General features: G+C 42.0%; 2 protein-coding genes across 3 annotated transcripts in view; one reads left to right on the top strand and one right to left on the bottom strand.

The window, feature by feature from the left end:
- The window catches only part of NLRP3 (NLR family pyrin domain containing 3), a 69,134-nt gene extending 53,864 nt beyond the window's left edge, over window positions 1-15,270 (top strand). The window contains exons 8-9 of one of the 2 annotated variants that reach the window (XR_012922407.1): window positions 4,592-4,709; window positions 10,744-15,270. Coding sequence is in view for 1 of the 2 variants with exons in the window: in XM_076009271.1 (XP_075865386.1) it covers window positions 4,592-4,649 (58 nt within the window). In the remaining variant the exon portion in view is untranslated. Of the gene's footprint in view, window positions 1-4,591; window positions 4,742-10,743 lie in introns of those variants that run through there. The other variant, XM_076009271.1, reaches the window with a different exon arrangement.
- Window positions 15,271-15,349: 79 nt separating this feature from the next.
- OR2B11 (olfactory receptor family 2 subfamily B member 11) lies at window positions 15,350-16,323 on the bottom strand. Its single transcript, XM_020290233.2, has one exon. The coding sequence runs from the start codon at window positions 16,320-16,322 to the stop codon at window positions 15,366-15,368; it is 957 nt and encodes a 318-aa protein (XP_020145822.2). The 5' UTR covers window position 16,323; the 3' UTR covers window positions 15,350-15,365.
- Between the last annotated feature and the right edge of the window lie 3,404 nt (window positions 16,324-19,727).

Genomic DNA, 19,727 nt, shown 5'->3' with positions numbered 1-19,727 from the left:
TCTTCTTTAGAAAAGTTTCTGTTCAAGTCCTTTGCCCATTTTTCAATGGGGTTATTTGATTTTTTCTTCCTGATTTTCGTGAGTTCTAAGTATATTCTAGTTATCAGTCCCTTATCGGATGCATAGGATGCAAAAATTTTCTCCCATTCTGTAGGTTGTCTGTTTACTTTCATGACTATTTCTTTGGCTGTGCAGAAGCTTTGTAGTTTGATCATGTCCCATTTATTTATTTTTGTTGCTACTGTGATTGCCTTTGGGGACTTCTTCATAAACTCTTTGCCCAGGCCGATGTCTAGGAGAGTGTTTCCAACATTTTCCTCTAGAGTTCTAATAGTTTCATACCTTAGGTTTAAGTCTGTTATCCAGCGTGAGTTGATTTTTGTGAGAGGTGAAAGGTGTGGGTCCTGTTTTAGCCTTCTACAGGTGGCTATCCAGTTTCCCCAGCACCATTTATTGAAAAGGGATTCTTTTCCCCAGCGTATGTTTTTGTCTGCTTTGTCAAAGATTAGATGGCTATATGAGGATGGTTTTATATCAGGATTCTCACATCTGTTCCACTGGTCCATATTCCTATTTTTGTGCCAATACCATATTGATTTAATGACTACAGCTTTGTAGAATAGTTTGATATCTGGCATATTAATGCCTCCCATTTTGTTTTTGTTGCCTAGAATTGCTTTTGATATTCGGGGTCTTCTTTGGTTCCATACGAAGCGTAAAATTATTTTTTCTATATCTGTGAAGAATGCTGATGGGATTTTAATAGGTATTGCATTGAATCTGTAGATCAGTTAGGGTAGTATAGACATTTTGATGATGTTGAGTCTGCCGATCCACGAACATGGTATGGATTTCCATCTGTTTACATGCTCTGCTATTTCCTTCCTCAGTGTTTCATAGTTCTCCCTGTAGAGGTCTTTCACCTCCTTGGTTAAGTATATTCCTAGGTACTTTAATTTCTTTGTTGCTATTGTGAAGGGAATTGAGTCTTTGATTTGGTTCTCAATTAGATTGTTGTTGGCGTATATGAATGCCTCTGATTTCTGTGTATTGATTTTGTATCCTGAGACTTTACTAAATTCATTGATCAGTTCCAGGAGTTTCTTGGTTGAATCTTTGGGGTTTTCTAGATACAATATCATATCATCAGCAAACAGTGAAAGTTTGATCTCTTCTGCCCCTATTTGGATACTTTTGATTCCATTTTCCTGTCTGATTGCTGTAGCCAAGACTTCCAGCACTATGTTGAACAGAAGTGGAGATAGTGGGCAGCCTTGTCTGGTTCCAGTTCTAAGTGGGAATGCTTTCAATTTTTCCCCATTCAGTATGATGTTGGCTATGGGTCTGTCATATATGGCTTGTATCATTTTTAGGTATGTCCCTTCTATGCCTATTTTCTTAAGTGTTCGTATCAAGAAAGGGTGTTGAATTTTGTCAAAAGCTTTTTCTGCATCTATTGAAAGAATCATGTAGTCTTTGTTTTTGCTTCTGTTTATGTGGTGAATTGGATTTATAGATTTACGTATGTTGAACCATCCCTGCATCCCTGGGATGAAGCCCACTTGGTCGTGATGGATTATTTTTTTGATAAGCGTCTGGATTCGGTTAGCTAAGATTTTGTTGAAAATTTTTGCATCTATATTCATTAGGGATATTGGTCTGTAGTTTTATTTTTTTGTTGCATCCTTTCCTGGTTTTGGTATCAGAGTAATATTCGCTTCATAAAAGGTGTCGGGGAGGTTTCCGTTCTTCTCGATGTTGTGGAATAGTTTCTGCAAGATAGGTACTAGTTCTTCTTTGTAAGTGTGGTAAAATTCGGGTGTGAAGCCATCTGGACCGGGACTTTTCTTTTTAGGGAGATTTTTAATTGCTGTTTCTATTTCAGCTGTTGAGATTGGTCTGTTCAGGGAATCTATTTCTTCCTGGTTGAGCCTAGGGAGGCTGTGTGTTTCTAGAAATTTGTCCATTTCCTCCACATTTTCCAGTTTGTGTGCATAAAGATTTTTGTAGTATTCATAAATTATATCTTGTATCTCTTTGAGATCAGTCGTGATATCTCCTTTTTTATTTCTGATGGAGCTTATTAGAGATTTCTCTTTTCTGCTTTTCGTTAGCTTAGCCAATGGTGTGTCAATTTTGTTTATTTTTTCAAAGAACCAACTTTTTGTTTTATTAATCTCCTGAATAGCTTCCCTGTTTTCAATTTCGTTTAGTTCTGATTTGATCTTGTTGATTTCACTTCTTCTGCTGGGTTTGGGGTTGGTCTGTTCTTCTTTTTCCAGCTCTTTGAGTCGTTTCATTAGAATGTCTATATGTGATCTTTTTGAGTTTTGGTTATAGGCATTTATGGAGATAAACTTTCCTCTCAGAACTGCTTTAGCTGTGTCCCAGAGGAGTTGATAACTTGTCTCTCCATTGTCGTTTTCTTCATAGAATTTTTTTATTTCCATCTTGATTTCTTCATTTATGAAGTAATCATTTAGTCGGAGGTTGTTTAATTTCCACGTTTTTGTGTAGAAATGTGAGTTTCTGTTAGGGTTGACTTCTAGTTTTATTCCACTGTGATCTGAGAAGGTACATGGTTTGATTTCTATTTTTTTAAATTTCTTGAGATTTACTTTGTGTCCTAGGATATGGTCAATCTTAGAGAATGTCCCAAGAGCTGATGAGAAGAACGTATATTCAGTGGATTTGGGGTAGAATGTCCTATAGATGTCAGTCAGACCCAATTGTTCCAGGGTTTTGTTTAAGTTCATTATTTCTTTATTAATTTTCTGTTTGGAGGATCTGTCTTGTGCTGTCAGTGGGGTGTTGAAATCTCTGGTGATTATGGAGTTGCTATTAATCCATTTGTTTAGATCCAGTAAGGTTTGCTTTATGAAACTGGGTGCACCTAAGTTTGGTGCATATATATTTAAAATTGTTATCTCTTCTTGTTGAAGTGAGCCCTTCACCATTATATAATGGCCCTCTTTGTCTTTCACTACTTTTGTTGGTTTAAAAACTAAATCGTCGAAATTAGAACTGCCACACCAGCCTTCTTTTGGCCTCCACTTGCCTGAAATATTGATCTCCACCCTTTTACTTTTAGCCTATATGCATCCTTGCAGGTTAGATGTGTTTCCTGAAGACTGCATATACTTGGCCTGTATTTTCTTATCCATTCAGCCAGCCTATGTCTCTTGAGTGGAGAGTTTAAGCCATTCACAGTTATTGAGAGAACTTATAGGTAAGGTAGATTACTGTTCATTCTGTTGGGTTGGATGTTGTTGCTTTGATTTCTCTCTTGAGCCATTGTAATATCTGGCCTTTAATCTTTGGGTTTTGGTTGTTTTTATATTCGTGAGTTTTTATTATGGTGCTCTGTGCGTAACACTGTTTTGAGTACTTCTTGTAGGACTGGTCTTGTCTTGGTGAATTCTCTGAAACTTTGCTTGTCTGGCAAAGCCTTTTTTATGGCCCATAAATGTTGCTGTTGTTTAATTGTGAAATAGTGTCTCTCAGTCTTCCTCATAAGACTTGATCGTCCTTTTTTTAGTTCAGCTCCTTCAGAGAGGTTTTCTTTGATTACCTTAATTGAAGTGGTGTCATCTGAATATTTCCACATTTAAACACATTTATTACTTTTTAAAAGTTGAAAAATAAAAATTGCACATATTTATGATTTACAATGTGATTTTTTGAAATATGTATACAGTGTAGAATGTTAAATGAAGCTAATTAACATATGTATTACCTCACATAATTATATTTTGTGGTGAGAACATTTAAAATCTACTCTCATAGTGATTTTCACGTATATAATACATTGTTCCTAATTATAGTCACTGTGTTCTATGACAGATCTCCTGAACTTATTCCTCCTGTCTAATTGAAATTTTGTATTCGTTGAGCAACATCTCCCTGGCCTTCCAGTCTCTGGTAACCACTATCCTACTTTTTGCTTCTGTGAGTTTGACTTTTTTAGATTCCACATATAGGTGAGATAATGTGGTATTTGTCTCTCTGCACCTGGCTTATTTGACTTAGCATAATGTCCTCCAGGTTCATCCATGGTTTCACAAATGACAGGATTTCCTCTTTTTAATGGCTGGATGGTGTTGCATGGTGTATATATACTGTACTTTCTTGATTCATTCTTCCATTGATGGACATTTAGGTTGATTCCATACTTTGGCTACTGTGAATAATGTCACAATGAACATGTATGTCTTTGACATACTTATCTTAGTTAGTTCCTTTGGATATATACTTAGGAATGGGGTTGCTAGATCATCTGGTAGTTCTATTTTATTTATTTATTTATTTATTTAATTTTTGAGTCAGGGTCTCACTCTGTCACCCAGGCAGGAGTGCAATGGCACGATCATAGCTCACTGTAGCCTCAAACTACGGGGCTCAAGTGATCCTTCCACCTCAGCCTCCAAAAGTGCTGGGATTATAAGAGTGAGCCATCATGCCCGGACAAACTTCTTTATATTGCTTATTCAAATTTCCATGCTACCCTGCAGATTGGCATAAGTGTAATTTTCTATATTCTCCTGTAACTGAACTGTACTCATGTGCACACTGATATTTCTTTCTGTTATAGCCTCCCCAAATCAACACAGAAGACCTGGCCATGCTGTCTGTCATTATTTCGGCAGTAAACAGGGCACACTCCTCTCTTATCTTGGATTTCCAAACTTTAGGAGATGGCAAATAAGCAGGTACTTTTTTTCATTTCATCTCCCTTGTTCTTCTTTTCCTCTGTTCCATGGCTTTGTACTGCATCATGTTAACTATGGCTGAGGCAGTAGGATCACTTGAGCCCAGGAGTTTGAGGTTGCTGTGAGCTAGGCTGATGCCACGGCACTCACTCTAGCCTGGGCAACGAAGTGAAACTCTGTCTCAAAAAAAAAATTATACTTTTACTCCATAGCTCTATACAAATAAAAAAAATAACTATATTTACTATGTTGTGTAATAGATCTCACAAAACTTACTTTTCCTGTCTAACTGAAACTTTGTGCCCTCTGACTAACATCTTTCCCATACCCCTGCCCTCAGCCCCTGGTGCCATCATTCTGCTCTCTTCTATGAGATCAATTTTTCAAAATTCCATATATGAGTGGGATTATGCAATATTTGTCTCTTTGCATCAGATGTATTTCACTTATCATAATGTAGTCCAGGTTCACCCATGTTGCCTCAAATAATAGGATTTCCTTTTTTGAAAGGCAGAATGGTATTCCATTTTGTATATATACCATGTTTTCTTTATCCATTGATGGACACTCAGGTTGCTTCCATATCTTGGTTATTGTAAATAATGCTGCAATGAACACAAGCATGCAGGTATCTCTTCAACATAGTGATTTTATTTCATTTGGGTATATATCCAGTAGTGGAATTGCTGGATTATCTGGTAGTTCCATTTTTAATTTTTTGAGGAACTTCCATACTTATTTTCCATAATGGTTGTACTAACTTACATTTCCACTAACAGTGTACAAGAGTTCCATTTTCTCCAAATCCTCACCAACATTTATCTTTTATATTTTTGATTATAGTCATTCTAACACATGTGAAGTGACATCTTATTGTAGTTTTAATTTGCATTTTCCTAACAATTAATGATGTTGAGCATTTTTTTTTCATATATCCATTGGCCATTTTTATGTCTTCTTTTGAGAAATGTCTATTTAGGTGTTTGCCCATTTTGTAATTGGGTAATTTGTGGTTTTTCTTGTTGTTGTTGAGTTGCTTGAATTCCTTATATATTTTGGATATTAACCCATTATTGGATGTGTGGCTTGCAAATATTTTTTCCTCTTCCTTAGGTTGTCTCTTTACTCTGATTGGTTTGCTGTGCAGAAACTTTTTAGTTCAATGCAATCCCACTTGTCCATTTTTGCTTTTGTTGTCTACACTTTTGGGGTCGTATCCAAAAAATTCTTGCCCAGACCAGTGTCATAGAGTTTTTCTCCTATGTTTTCTTCTAGTAGTTTTAAAGTTTCAGGTCCTGAAACTTTTATGTCTTTAAAAGATACATCTTTAAAACTTGAAGCTCCATTTTTGATTTTTGTGTATGGTATGAGATAAGGGTCTAGATTCATTCTTCTGCACGTGGATATACAGTTTTCCGAACACTTTGTTGAATAGTTTGTTTTCTCCTGTATTGTCTTCTTGTCACCTTTGTCAAAAATCAATGAACCATAAATGTGTGGATATATTTCTGGGCTCTCTTATTTTTTTCCCATTGACCTATGTGTTTGTTTCTATGCCAGTACCATGCTGTTTTGAATACTAAAGTATTGTAGCATATTTTGAAGTAAATGTGATGCCTCCAGGTTTGTTCTTTTTGCTCAAGATTGCTTTGTATATTCAGAGTCTTTTGTGGTTCCTTGTGAATTTTAGAATTGTTTTTCTATTTCTGTGAAAAATGTCATTGGAATTTTGGTAGGGATTGCATTGAATCCATAGATTGCTTTTGGTAGCATGGACATTTAAACACTATTACTTCTTCTAATCCATGAATATGAAATACATTTCGAATTATTTGTGCCTGATTTATTTTCTTTAATCAGAATTTTATAATTTTCAGTGAATAAGTCTTTTATCTGATTAAGTTTATTTCTAAGGAATTTCTTTTGATATTATTGAAATGGGATTGTTGTCTTATTTCTTTTTCCAGATAGTTCATTGTTCATGTATTAAAATGCAGCTAATTTACATATGCTGATTTTGTATACTGCAATTTTATTGAATTCATTTATTAGTTCTAAAAGTGTGTGTGTGTGTGTGTGTGTGTGTAGCTTTTTCAGAGTTTTGTGTAAATAAAATCCTGTCATCTGCAAACAGGGACAATTTAACTTTTCCCTTTCCAATATGGATACCTTTTATTTCTTTCTCTTGCCTAATGGCTCTGGCTAGGACTTCCTCCTTTGGCTATTAATTTCTAGTTTTATTTCTTTGTGGTCAGAAAAGATATTTGGAATGGTTCAATCTTCTTAAGTTTTTTTGTTTTTTTTTTTTGGTGACCTCATGTATACTATGTCCTAGAGAATATTCTATATCACTTGAGAAGAAACTGGATTCTCCTGCTGTTGGGTGGAATAGTCTGTACTTGTATGTATGAACCATGTGGTCTATAATGCTGTTTAAGTACTCTCTTTCCTATTGATCCTCTGTCTAAATGTTCTATCCATTATTGGAAGTGGAGTACTAAAATTCTCTACTATTGCATTGGTGTTTATTTCTTCCTTCTGTCCATGTTTGTTTTGTATATTTAGGTACTCTGATGTTGGATGCACATATATTTATAATTGTTATATTTTTATAGTGAATTGACCCTTTTATCATTATATCATGTCCTTCTTTGTCTCTTGTGAGAGATTTCATTTAAAGTCTCTTTTTGAAAATGTAAATATGGTTACCCATGCTCTCTTTTGGTTACCATTTTTATAAGATTTCTTTTTCATCATTTCGCTTTCAGCCTATGTATGTCCTTATTCTAAAATGAATCTTTTGTAGATCACATGTATTTGCATCTTGTTTTTATACCAATTAAGACACTATTTTTCTTTTTATTGGATAGTTGGTCCATTTATACTTCAGTTAATTATTGATAGGGAAGGACTTACTATTGTCATTTTGTTATTATTGTTTTCTTTCTATCTTGCAGCTCCTTTGTCCCTTTTTTCCTCTTTGCTGCCTTCATTTGTGTTTCATTTATTTTTTGTAGTGATATACATTGAATCCTTCATTTTTTGAGGGTATCTTCCATAGGTATTTTCTTTTTGGTTATTGTGGGGCTTATATGAACCCTCTGATAGTTATAACAATCAATTTCAAAGTACATAGAACTTAACTTGAATTTTATGCAAAAACTATACACATTTACTTCCCCAACACTTAATTTTTCATGTCACAGATTACATCTTTTAATACTGTTAAACCATTAACATATTTTGTAGTAATAATTATTTTTATACTTTTGTCTTTTAACATCCATACCAGAATTCAAGTGATTTATATATAATAGTTAAAATATTAAAATATTTTGTGTTTTCTATATATTTACCTTTATCAGCAATCTTTATATTTTCAAATGCTTTTTTGTTGCTGTGGAGCACCTCTTAGTTTCAATTTGAAGGCCTCTTTTTAATATTTCTTATAAGGCAGATCTAGTGGTGATGAATTTTTTCAGCATTTGTTCATCTGGGAAAGTCTTTATATCTCATTTATTTCTGAAGAACAGTTTTGCCAGATATTGTAATCTTGATTAACTTTTTTCCCTCTTTAGCACTTTGAATATATCATTCTGGCTGCAAAGTTTCTGCTGAGAAATTTGTGTATATACTTAAGTTGCTTCCCTTGTATATGACAAGGGAACTAGCTGCTTTCAAAGCAGCTTTCTAGCTGCTTTCAAAATTCTCTTTTTGTCTTTGAATTTTGACAGTTTGATTACAATATGTCTAGGTGTGGAGTTTTTGAGATTAATTGTAGCTGAGGTCCACTGGGCTTCTTGAATATGAATGTCCATTTCCTTCTCCAGATTTTGGAAGTTTTGGCTATTTTTTTTTAAATAAGGCTTCCAGCACTTTCTCTCTCTTCTTTTTATTAATTTTATAATGCTCATATAGGTTTTTTTCTGGTGTCCCAAAAGTACCTTAGGCTTTGTTCATTGTTTTTCATTCTTTTTACTCCTCTGTTTAAACAATTTTATCTTCAAGTTTACTGATTCTTTCTTTGCTTGATGAAGTCTGCTTTTGAATGCCCCCAATAATTTTTTTATTTCAGTTATTGCATTCTTTAGCTCCAAAATTTTGTTCTTTTTTATATTTTTAATATCTTTTTTGAATCTCTCAATTTTTTAATGCATTGTTTCTCTGTGTTTGTTGAATATTTCTGTGACAGTTATTTTGAAATGTTTGTTAGATAATTTTTATACTTCCTTTCCTTTAGGGTTTGATTTCTGGAGGGTTTGTTTCCACTTTGATTGGGCCGTTTCCCCCCATTTCTTCAGGTTCCTTGTAACTGTGTATTGGTATCCATGCACTTGGAGAAAAAAGCCGTTGCTCCCAGTCTTTATGAACTCACTTTGGACACCTTTACCAATCAGCCTGACTAGAGATCCTGGGGGACTTTCAATTCTTTTCTTGTGGATGTGTCATCTCTGGACTCATAAATGTAGACTCCTAATTAGAGGAATTTGCTGGTTTCTTTTTTTAAGGGATTCATACTTTCTCACTTCCTCTGGCATTAATTCCTCTGGCACCAAAAGTCCTCTGAAGCAGTAGCATGCTGCCCAGCTCTTTTTTTCCCTCAGCAGCCCCTAGGCGTCTAGGGTATGTCAGTTCCCATCCATACTCCAAACCAAATGAAATAAGACATGTCCCTTAGGAAGCCCCTCATAAAGCTGGACAAAGGCTCCACTCTTATCTTTCCCCCTGAGGGAGAGACCACCAAGCTGGTTCAGCCTCTGTCAGCTGTCCCATGGGACATTTTAGAGTATGCCAGGCCCTATCAGTGTTCCATGACAGGCAAGACAGAAGCCAAATTCTTGGGCACGCCCTCTCTCAATTCAGAATGTTGAGCATGTGGTTCAGTCTTCTCTTTCCTCCCTAGGGATAAGCCAAAAGCTATGGGTTTCCTCCCACTTGCTTGATGTTACGCCTGGAAGAGAGATTATTGTGAGAGGGTGCCATGTATTTTTCTACTGGCTTGGATGTGGCTGGTTCTACACTTACATGTGATGCAAGAGTCTCATAACTGGTTTCCTGTTTCTCACAAAAATAATTGCTCTACATACTCTATGTGTTGTTGTTGAATTGGCATCTCTGTGGGAGGAAAGAGGAACTAGTTCTTCCTATTCTGCCATCTTGCTGATGTCACTATATAGATTATTATTTAACTTAGATTTTTATTCTTTTTTATGGATATAGTGTGGTAAGTTACCAACTGTGATGTTTTCCAAAGGTAAATACTGCTTTAAACTATTCCCTTTCCATAATGTGATGATATTTACCTGAGGAATAGCTACTATTATTAATTTGGAAAAGGATGACACTGAATTATATCCATGGAGATAAGAGCAATGATCTAAAATGTATTAACCAGTATTTGCTTTTGGTGTTTCCACTGACTTACCTCTATGTGAACCTTGACACATTATTAAGTTTACACTTCACTTAGCATTATTGTCTACAAAGGTCCTGTGCTTTTTATCTTCTAAATTATCTTCCTCCTGTCTTACTTTCTCGAGCTGTGTTTCCTCTTTGTCTATTGTGATGTCTTCTATGCTTTTCTTGACCTAATCTACCACACCTTCCAGTGACCCCCCAGGGGGACTGGAGTAAGTCGCTTGCCCAGCAGGGGGCCTCAGGGAGCCAGGCAGTGGTCTTCCATGTTTAAGGAAACCTTTAATCAAGCAGATCCCCACACCCAGCTTTGACATCTTTCGATATGTTGCTCTGACATTGACCCAGGAGGCAGTATTTTAAACAAGAGATTTTACCCATTCTCAGAAAGTCATTCTCCCTTTGAAATATCTGAGCTCAGTGGAAGTGGTGGGCCTGCCCCTGTAGAGACTCATATTTGCTGTGTAATCTTGATTAGCACAGCTCTCTAAATAGTACTCTTTTATATATGTAAAACAGAGGTTACAAAAATACACATTTAGTGATTTTTAGAAATAAAGATTGCAAAGCACAGAAGGTACTCACTAACTACTAGCTCCTTTCTTTTTAACTTTTAAAGGCTTTTGTTGTTTCTGCTGCACTAGATCCTGCACAACAAGTACTGTATCAAGCACTCTGCGTGAATCGCCTGACTCAAAATTGACAGGTGAGGTGACTGCCATTACTAGCCATGTCTCACGAAACATAGATCCATGAGCTGAGGCACAGTGAGTAATGTGTCTTCAGTCCTGCAGCTAAAAAGTTGCTGCCCGGGATCTGAATTTAGTCACTCATTTGATAAGAATTTACATTTGCCAGGCACTGCTTTAGATGCAGCATGGGACAAAACAAACAGACAAAACCCACAAAATCCTCTATCATTATGGGATGTATATCTTATGAGGACCAGAAAGCACTAAATAAAATTATGAAGAAAAATCATACTGTATGTTTGAAAGTGATAAGGAGTGTGGTGGATAAAAAGGTAGGGACACTTTTAAAGGAGAAAAAAAGCCACGAGGACTTTCCTTACTGGATATTACAATGTGTTATGAAGCCAAAGAATCACAACCTGGGGATGTTGGTGCAAAGATAGGGACACAGACCAAACTGAATAGGTCCAGAAAGTGACCAATTGCCTGGACATTTGGAAGTACAATTGCCATTAACTGCATGGAGACAGGTTGAGGTGGGTGACACGAGGAGTTTCGAGAAAATCAGATCTGTCCAACTAGACCAAGTCTCACAGTTGTGATGTTCAGATGTGGGTTTCTTTTATCCCAGAGTGGTGCTGGGGCTCCCACAGAGACCTGGCCTGGTGTCCCCGGCCATGCCTGGCCTGGGTCTCCTTCCTCTTGTTATAGCAGGAGCTCGGCTCTCTAGAACATGCACCCCAGCAGTGTTGGTGGCAGCTTGCCCCAGCTTTGTTTCACTTAAACGCTAATTTGAAACACTTCCTTCTGGCTCTACACTAGAAGCTTGCCATTTTGTCTTCCTAAATAAACCTGGCTTCTATTCCTACCTCATGTGGGACACTTTAAGTTCTTATAATCTCACAGGAGGTCTTTGCAGTCTAGGCACATGATAAATGGCCAATTGATGCCCATGACTTATTTTTCTATGAAGTGAAGAAAATCTTCAGGTATTGGGAACAGCATAAAGTGTCAGTGATGGAATTGTTTGACTTTTTTAAATTTTTTATTTTGCTTTCTTTTTCTCAACATTAAACATCATAGTCAAGCAAGAAGGAGGTGACATCTCCCAAGTTCTGGCATTGAAGACCTTCTGGGAAGGCAGCAGTCCCACTGAGTGTGCCCTAAGCCAGGACCCCTTCACTTCCAACTGGAGCAAAAGGGCAGCCACAAAGCTAAGCAGCTGCAGCCCGAGGAGGCTTTTGAGACCTCAGCTCTGCCAAGACCCTTGAGAAAATTTGTGTTAGGCATTTCCTTCCCCTCTGTGCCTAGTGGAAGCTTAGAGATAGGGCTGGAAGGAACTGAAGGAACCCGGAGTCGTCCGGCTTGTTGGAGGGCTAAGCCCAGGACAGCTGAGAGCTCCCGCACAAAGACCATTTCTGTCTGAAATGCATTTATTGTTTGGAGACCTTGGAGTTCCTGGGATTTAATTGGAGCTCCTTACTATGGGTTTGACCTTTTGCTCAGCAGAGGCATCTGAGATAGGTGCTCACTGAAGCTTCATGGCCTACGAGTCGGAGGATGGGCCGTTGCCTCCCTCTCCCCTCTCCCCTGCGTTGCCAGTGCAGCAGGCTGCACGTCAACAGCAGCTTTCGCTCACCTGGCGACTGTACAGTGGAGTGCTGGGTCCCTGTGGCGAGATCCTCTCCCCACCCTCCGTCTGGCTGTCTTTACTTCAGGGTACTGCAGTGGTTAAGACAAGACCACTGGAGACAGTGTCTGCCCTGGTGCGTGACACAGAGTATCGAAAACTCTTGGAATTTCCTGAGTGATAGGAGTGTCTTTGGTTACTCGTAAAAACACCGTTTACCATACCCGAGTTTATGCAAACGTGACTCATGGTGGACCCTTGACTAGTTTCCAGGGAGCAGCTGGCCACAGCAGAAAGACCAAGCAGGTGACTGGGGGTTGGAACTTTCAGCCCCGTCTCCTAACCTCTGGGGAGGGGAAGGTGGCTGGAGCCCGAGTCTAATCGTGGGCCGGTGAGTCATGCAATCATGCATGAGTGCAGTGAAACCCCAGCTAAAATCTCTGCATGTACACTCAGCATTTCCCCCATATACCTGCCCACCAGACATTGCCCTATACATTTCTTGCATTTCACTCTTTTTAGGTTGTATTCTTTATACTAAAAAATTAATTGTAAGTACATTGCTTTCATTGAGTCTGAGTCATTTTAGTGAATGATCAAACTTGAAGGGTGGTTTGTGGAAAATACCAAATTTATGACCAAATCAGTCAGAAGTGTGGGGGTCCTCAAGACTTGTGGCTAGGGTCTGAAGTGTGGAATTTTGGTGGGACTGAAGCCCGTACACCTGTGGGATCTGTGCCAACTCCAGGAGTTAGTGTCAGAACTACATTGAATTATTGGACACTCAGTTAGTGTTTGGAATGGGGGGGTCTGGGTTTGACTTAGGAAAGAAAGAGTATTAAATAGTTGCTCTTTGACTATGAAAAGACAAACAGTGTCTGTTTTCAAACCTTGTGTTATATTGTTTAGCAGTATTCGGAATTACCTTAAGAGACATGTAAGTAAATTTTAGGCATTATTATCATTGAGGCTTCAAATATCAGGTTAATAATGTCTCTGTTATTGTTAATTTATTTTCATTAAGTATCTTTCTGAGCTTTGAACTATGCTACATACTCTAATTAGGGAGATTTCAGCTAAGAGTCATACTCTTTGGTAATTGGGAATAGTGATATCAACATCTAAATAATATACAGGTTTATCAGGTATAGTCAAGTCATATAATAGAAACCAGATAGGTTGTTTTGACAAAGGGAATTTAGCATGATAAATTGCTAATTAGGGATTAGCTATCTGAAAAGAGAGAGAGCAAAAAAAAAAAAAAAAAACAACCACGTGGGTTTCATGGAAGTAGTGACTTCACCAAGCACTAGGCTGGATTTATTACAGCTTGGACATTTGGAAGAGGAGCCCATGGAATTAAAACCCAGCCTCTGAGAAGCGAGGGCTGCTGGACTGATGTTGATGTCCCTGAGGGGTATGACGGGCTGGCTCTGAAGGTATGGAAAACGGGAGTCAGGGGCTGCCTCTGAAGTGCAAGGCATTTCCGCATTTCATTCTGTTGCCAAAGTGAAGAAGGGTTACTAGGATAGCTTTTAGGCACAAAGGAAGAAAACTAGATGGAGTGTTTCTGTCTTCTGCAGCTTGGCAGGCTGACTTTAGGACTCCCAACAGAAGGGTTTACAAGCAGCAGCTGACAAAGCAGTCAAATCCTATAGCTTTGCGATTCATAATTCCTTTTTGTCTTTACTTTCAGAAAGACTTCCTCAATCTTTTTGGTTCTAATTTTTATACATTTATAATTTTGTTTGCTATGGTTGGTTATGTTAATGTTTGGCATATATAAGGTAGGAGGATAAAAACAAATAAATTATATGTAAATGAATCTAGAACCAAAAAAAACCCCCAAAATGCAAATAGAAGGTGCTAGCTAGCATTACAGCTCCATTCTACTAAAGGGGGAGCCAGTGCAGACGTTACTAATCTCAGTTCCCTTTGTCACTAGATGAATGGCCTTGGTCAAGTTATCACAACCTCTCTACTAATCAAATTCTTGTATGAAAGGGGGAATCATAAAAGTGATTACATCATGGGGTTATTTGAGTATTAAACATGAGGGTGTGCATAAATACACTTCATATAGTGCCTGCATCTTGGAAGCCTTCTACAAATGCTTGCAATAACCATTACTTGGAACTTGTTATTTAAGATTTTATTGTCCTTAACTCTGATTGTATTTGTGTAGCTTGTGTTCTCAACTAGAGTATATGCTTTTTTTTAGGTAAGAGGTTATGCTGTTTTTATACCCATGGAACCTAATATTGAGTCTAAAATATCCACGATAGATATGCTTGTACTAGTTCCCAGTTAATGGTGGGAACATTTTCTAGAGAAGAAAACTTGAACTATAAGGGGGAAAAAAAGCATCGCCTAAGATCACAGGAAAAAGAAAGCAGTCCACTTCATTCTTGGAATTTTAAAAAAGAGTCATATAAAATTTATGAATATTTAAATCTATGGTGAAGAACATGCATTTATTATAAGTTAAATAAGATTATGTTTCAGTTTCATGTTATATACACTTAGGAGTAATGGAAAAGGAAGAAAGAAACCTGAAAAAGACAAATGGGAGAAAAATAGAAGAACTATAGGAAGAGGAAAAGGGGAAAGAATCAGGAAATTAGAAATTAAATAATTCAACAAATACTTACTGAATATTGGGTCTGTTTAAACAATTTTGAAACATATGGTCTCTTAGAATTATACTTGAAGAATTGGTTTTATTTGTAGATGGAGGATTTTAGGTGTTGTGACTACACAGGAAGTGAGATGTTCTCGGTGGGAATTGTTGAGGCTTTACTATCTCTCCAAGTGCTAGCTCCTCGCTGTTTGGTTATTACTTCTGAGGAGAAAGGTGCTCAAGCACATGGCACCCTTGCTCAGTGCTCCCTAGCAGTGGGGGCGGCACGTCTCAGATCTTCATCTTCTGAAGAGCATCCAGATTTTTGCCAGGAGTCTTCTCAGAGCTCCCTTCACGTCTTTATTCCTCAGGGTGTAGATGAAGGGGTTGAGGGTCGGGGTGATTATGGAGTAGAAGAGGGAGATGAACTTGCCCTGCTCTTGGGAGTAGCTAGAAGGGGGCTGCAGGTACATGTAGATGGCAGGCAGGTAGAAAAGGGAGACCACCACCAGGTGGGAGGAACACGTGCCAAAGGCCTTGCGCCGTCCCTTGGACGACTGGATCCTGAGCACAGCACGGGTGATAAACCCGTAGGAGAGAATGATGAGAGCTAGTGGGACCAGCACAAAGAAGGCCACCAGCACAGCCAGCGTGGTGTCATTCACAGCCGTGTCGGCACACGACAACTTGATCATGGCTGGCACCTCACAGAAGAAGTTATTCAGCACCTGCCGCCCACAGAAAGGCAATTGCACTGTCAGGGCTACCTGAACAAGGGAGTTGCCGAAGCCGCTGAGCCAGGCCGCCGCCACGAGCTGCTGGCAGAGGGCGCGGTGCATGACAGCAGCGTACCGGAGGGGCTCACAGATGGCCACGTAGCGGTCCAGGGCCATGGCGGCCAAGACCACGCACTCAGTGCATCCCAGCCAGTGGAAAATTGCATACTGCACTGTGCAGCCGCCGTAGCTGATGGTCTTCTTGGAGCTGCCCATGTTGACTAGCATCTGAGGGACCGTGGTGGCCGTGTAACAGAGGTCCAGGAAGGACAGGTGGCTGAGGAAGATGTACATGGGGCTTTGCAGGTGGGGATCCAGCCGGGACACCAGGATGATGGCAATGTTCCCTAACATGGCCAGAATGTAGAACACTAGGAGGACCACAAAGAGAGGCAGCTCCAGCCATGGCCTGTCCGAAACACCCAGGAGGATGAAGTGTTGAGGGGGATTCCCCAAGAAGCTCTGGTTGTCACTTCTCATGTCGAGGCATTTTCTGGCACCTGTGACAAATAAAAAAATAATGGAATGGAAGGATAACGCAGAGAGGGCACGAAGCGACTTCCTCCCCCGTCGCCGTTTCTGCGGCAGCCGCGCCCTCCCGCCCGCCCGCCCGCCCGGTGCAGGGCCCGCGCCCTCCCGCCCGCCCGCCCGGTGCAGGGCCCCGGCCCTCCCGCCCTCCCGCCCGCCCGCCGGTGCAGGGCCCGCGCCCTCCCGCCCTCCCGCCCGCCCGCCCGCCGGTGCAGGGCCCGCGCCCTCCCGCCCTCCCGCCCGCCCGCCGGTGCAGGGCCCGCGCCCTCCCGCCCGCCCGCCCGCCCGCCCGGTGCAGGGTCCCGGCCTGCCCGCCCGCCCGGTGCAGGGCCCCGGCCCTCCCGCCCTCCCGCCCGCCCGCCGGTGCAGGGCCCCGGCCCTCCCGCCCGCCCGCCCGGTGCAGGGCCCCGGCCCTCCCGCCCGCCCGCCGGTGCAGGGCCCGCGCCCTCCCGCCCGCCCGCCCGGTGCAGGGCCCCGGCCCTCGGCGGCATCGCGTCCTCGCTCGCCTCCCGCGCAGTGGCCTCAACGAGGCGTTTGGTCTTTCTGAACTGCAGTTCCTGCGTCTGTAAAAGGGGGAGAAAACACCTGCTGCAACTGCAGAGCCCTGGGGACGTGGAGGGACGCGAAGCAGGTGGAGCGCGCTGCGCGGCCGTTTATTCCGATTTGGCCCGAGCCTCCGCGGCCCGCGGCCATCCGCACGTTCCGCTTCTCTGCGCCAACACTCCTTCGGCTTCCCTGCTTCTGGGGGCGGGAGCGGGGCGCGCCGGGGCGCAGAGCAAGCAGCAGGGGCTGTGAGCAGCCAGGGGCTCTGTGGGCGCGGCCACCGCCCACTGCCTCCCGCCACTCCAGCTGGCTCTGCCCGGACGGCCTCCCTCCCCGGCCTCCCGCCCCGGCCTCCCGCCCGGCCCGGCCCCCCCCCCCCCCCCCCGCCCGGCTCGCCGCGCTGCCTCGCTGTGCGGTGCGCTCCGCACTGTCCCAGGTCCCCCAGCCCCTGGAGTTGAGGGGCCAAGTCACATGTTACTGTAGCCCCTGAATTGGTCATGGCACCTAGTGAGACCCCAGAGCTTAGACGAATTTTGAGCACAAGGAGAAAACTGTTGACCAGTGCAAGAGACATAGCCCTGGAGTTGTCTGCTGAAGGATCAGACTGCGTCTACAGCTAACTTCGGTCTCATAGTTTGAGTGACATTTGAATTTCCTGGACAACTTCTTTGCCAAGCAGCTGAGGCCTGTCGGTGACGGCAACACAGCCAGTTTGGTTTCTGGACGCCCGCGCTGATTCACGGGCCTCTGCCCTGAGCCCTGCTCCTGCGCCTTCCGGGAACCTCCCGTGTGCTCCACAGTGAGGCTGGGAACAGGTAAATCCCAGGTGCAGATAATTTAGGAAGAATTCATTTTTAGTTCTTGATTTGGTGCTTTGTGCACAGACTGTAAAATTAATGGATATCTGTTCAGCTTAGACGTTACAACTAGCACTCCCCGCCCCCCCTTGCATTGATAACGGAAGAACTCTGCTGTTATTTGAAAACAACTCAAACCCCAGGGTTTGAATGGATGAATAAGTGCACATTTTTTTTTTCTCTTTCTGTAGTTTCAAAAATATATATTACTTTCTATAAAGTTTCCAACATTCTTGTTGAACAATTATTGCACTTCCTTCTAAGATTCTATCAACAGTACTTTCGGGATAAATTCCACAGAATACAGTGTCATCACTAATGCACGCAGGCCCCAGCTTGGGCGCAGCGAGCACTGACCGGGCAGATTCAGACCAGCACATTTTTTAAGCCCACTTTTTAAGATGTAAAGGAATCGTGCGTGACATTTCCCTTTCTTAGATTTCTGATTCCAATGTTTCTTCTCAGAGTCTAAACTGGAGAAGTAGGGGCGAAGATGCAGGACAGTGAAGAATGAAGTAAAAGGACAGAGAAAGCAAGAACGACAGGCGGGTAGATATGCGCCGCATTTAACAATGAAGACAAGTTGCGGAGCACTCACTATGAGGCAGGTCCTGGGACAATGACGTCACGTTGCTGTGGCATCTCAGCAAGGTCCTCTTTGTCACCTCCGTCTCACTGCTGAGGACACTGGCTCGGGGTCACTGTCGGCCTTAGATCGCTTACGTGGACCCAAGTGGCAAAGACAGGGCTGAAAGCCACGCTCTTGCTCTTAACCACTATTCTCTCCGGCACTTTGCTTTTACTTTTAATTTTTGAACATTTATTTATTTTTATTTTTTAGAGACAGGATCTTGCTCTGTCATTCAGGCTGGAATGCTGCAATACGGTCATCACTCACTGTAGCCGCGAACTCTTGGGCTCCAGTGATCCTCCCGCCTCAGCCTCCCAAAGTGCTGGGATTATGGGAAAAGCCACCGCATTGCACTGTGGCCGCACTCTGCTTTCCTAAGAAAGCAGCTGATGACTTGGAGAGCAGCAAAAGCGTCAGTGCAAATGACTGAGACAAAGACGCTGGGAAGGAAGATGAGAGAGAATCACGTCCCAGGAGAAAAAGGGGCACGGGGACTAAAGAGGAGAGAATTTTTGTAATTAGAGTTCAGTGTACCATGCACACACATGGGCATGTGCACACACCACACGCACAGGCACACCACACACACGCACACCACACGCACACCACACACACACACCACACGCACACCACACACACCACACACACCACACACACCACACACACCACACACACCACACGCACACCACACACACCACACACACGCACCACACGCACACCACACACACCACACACACACCACACACACCACACACACACCACACACACCACACACACACACCACACACACGCACCACACACACACACCACACACACACACCACACACACACACACCACACACACCACACACGCACCACACACACGCACCACACACACACACCACACACACACCACACACACGCGCCACACACACACACCACACACACCACACACACCACACACACACACCACACACGCACCACACACACGCACCACACACGCACCACACACACGCACCACACACACACACCACACACGCACCACACACACACACCACACACGCACCACACACACACACCACACACATACCACACACATACCACACACACACACCACACACACACCACACACATACCACACACACACACCACACACACACCACACACATACCACACACACACACCACACACACACCACACACATACCACACACACACCACACACACACACCACACACGCACCACACACATACCACACACACACACCACACACACACCACACAGGCACCACACACACACACCACACACACACCACACACACACACTAGATACACCACACACGCACCAC

Source organism: Microcebus murinus, chromosome 13 (genome assembly GCF_040939455.1).
Source record: "Microcebus murinus isolate Inina chromosome 13, M.murinus_Inina_mat1.0, whole genome shotgun sequence".
NCBI classification, from domain to species: Eukaryota; Metazoa; Chordata; class Mammalia; order Primates; family Cheirogaleidae; genus Microcebus; species Microcebus murinus.
The sequence above is the reverse complement of the archived record's forward strand: the minus strand, read 5'-3'. Positions and strand labels throughout refer to the sequence as shown.

Bases quoted from the DNA above. Each gene is read 5' to 3' on its own strand.
- OR2B11 (XM_020290233.2), bottom strand. From the start codon at position 16,322: ATGAGAAGTGACAACCAGAGCTTCTTGGGGAATCCCCCTCAACACTTC.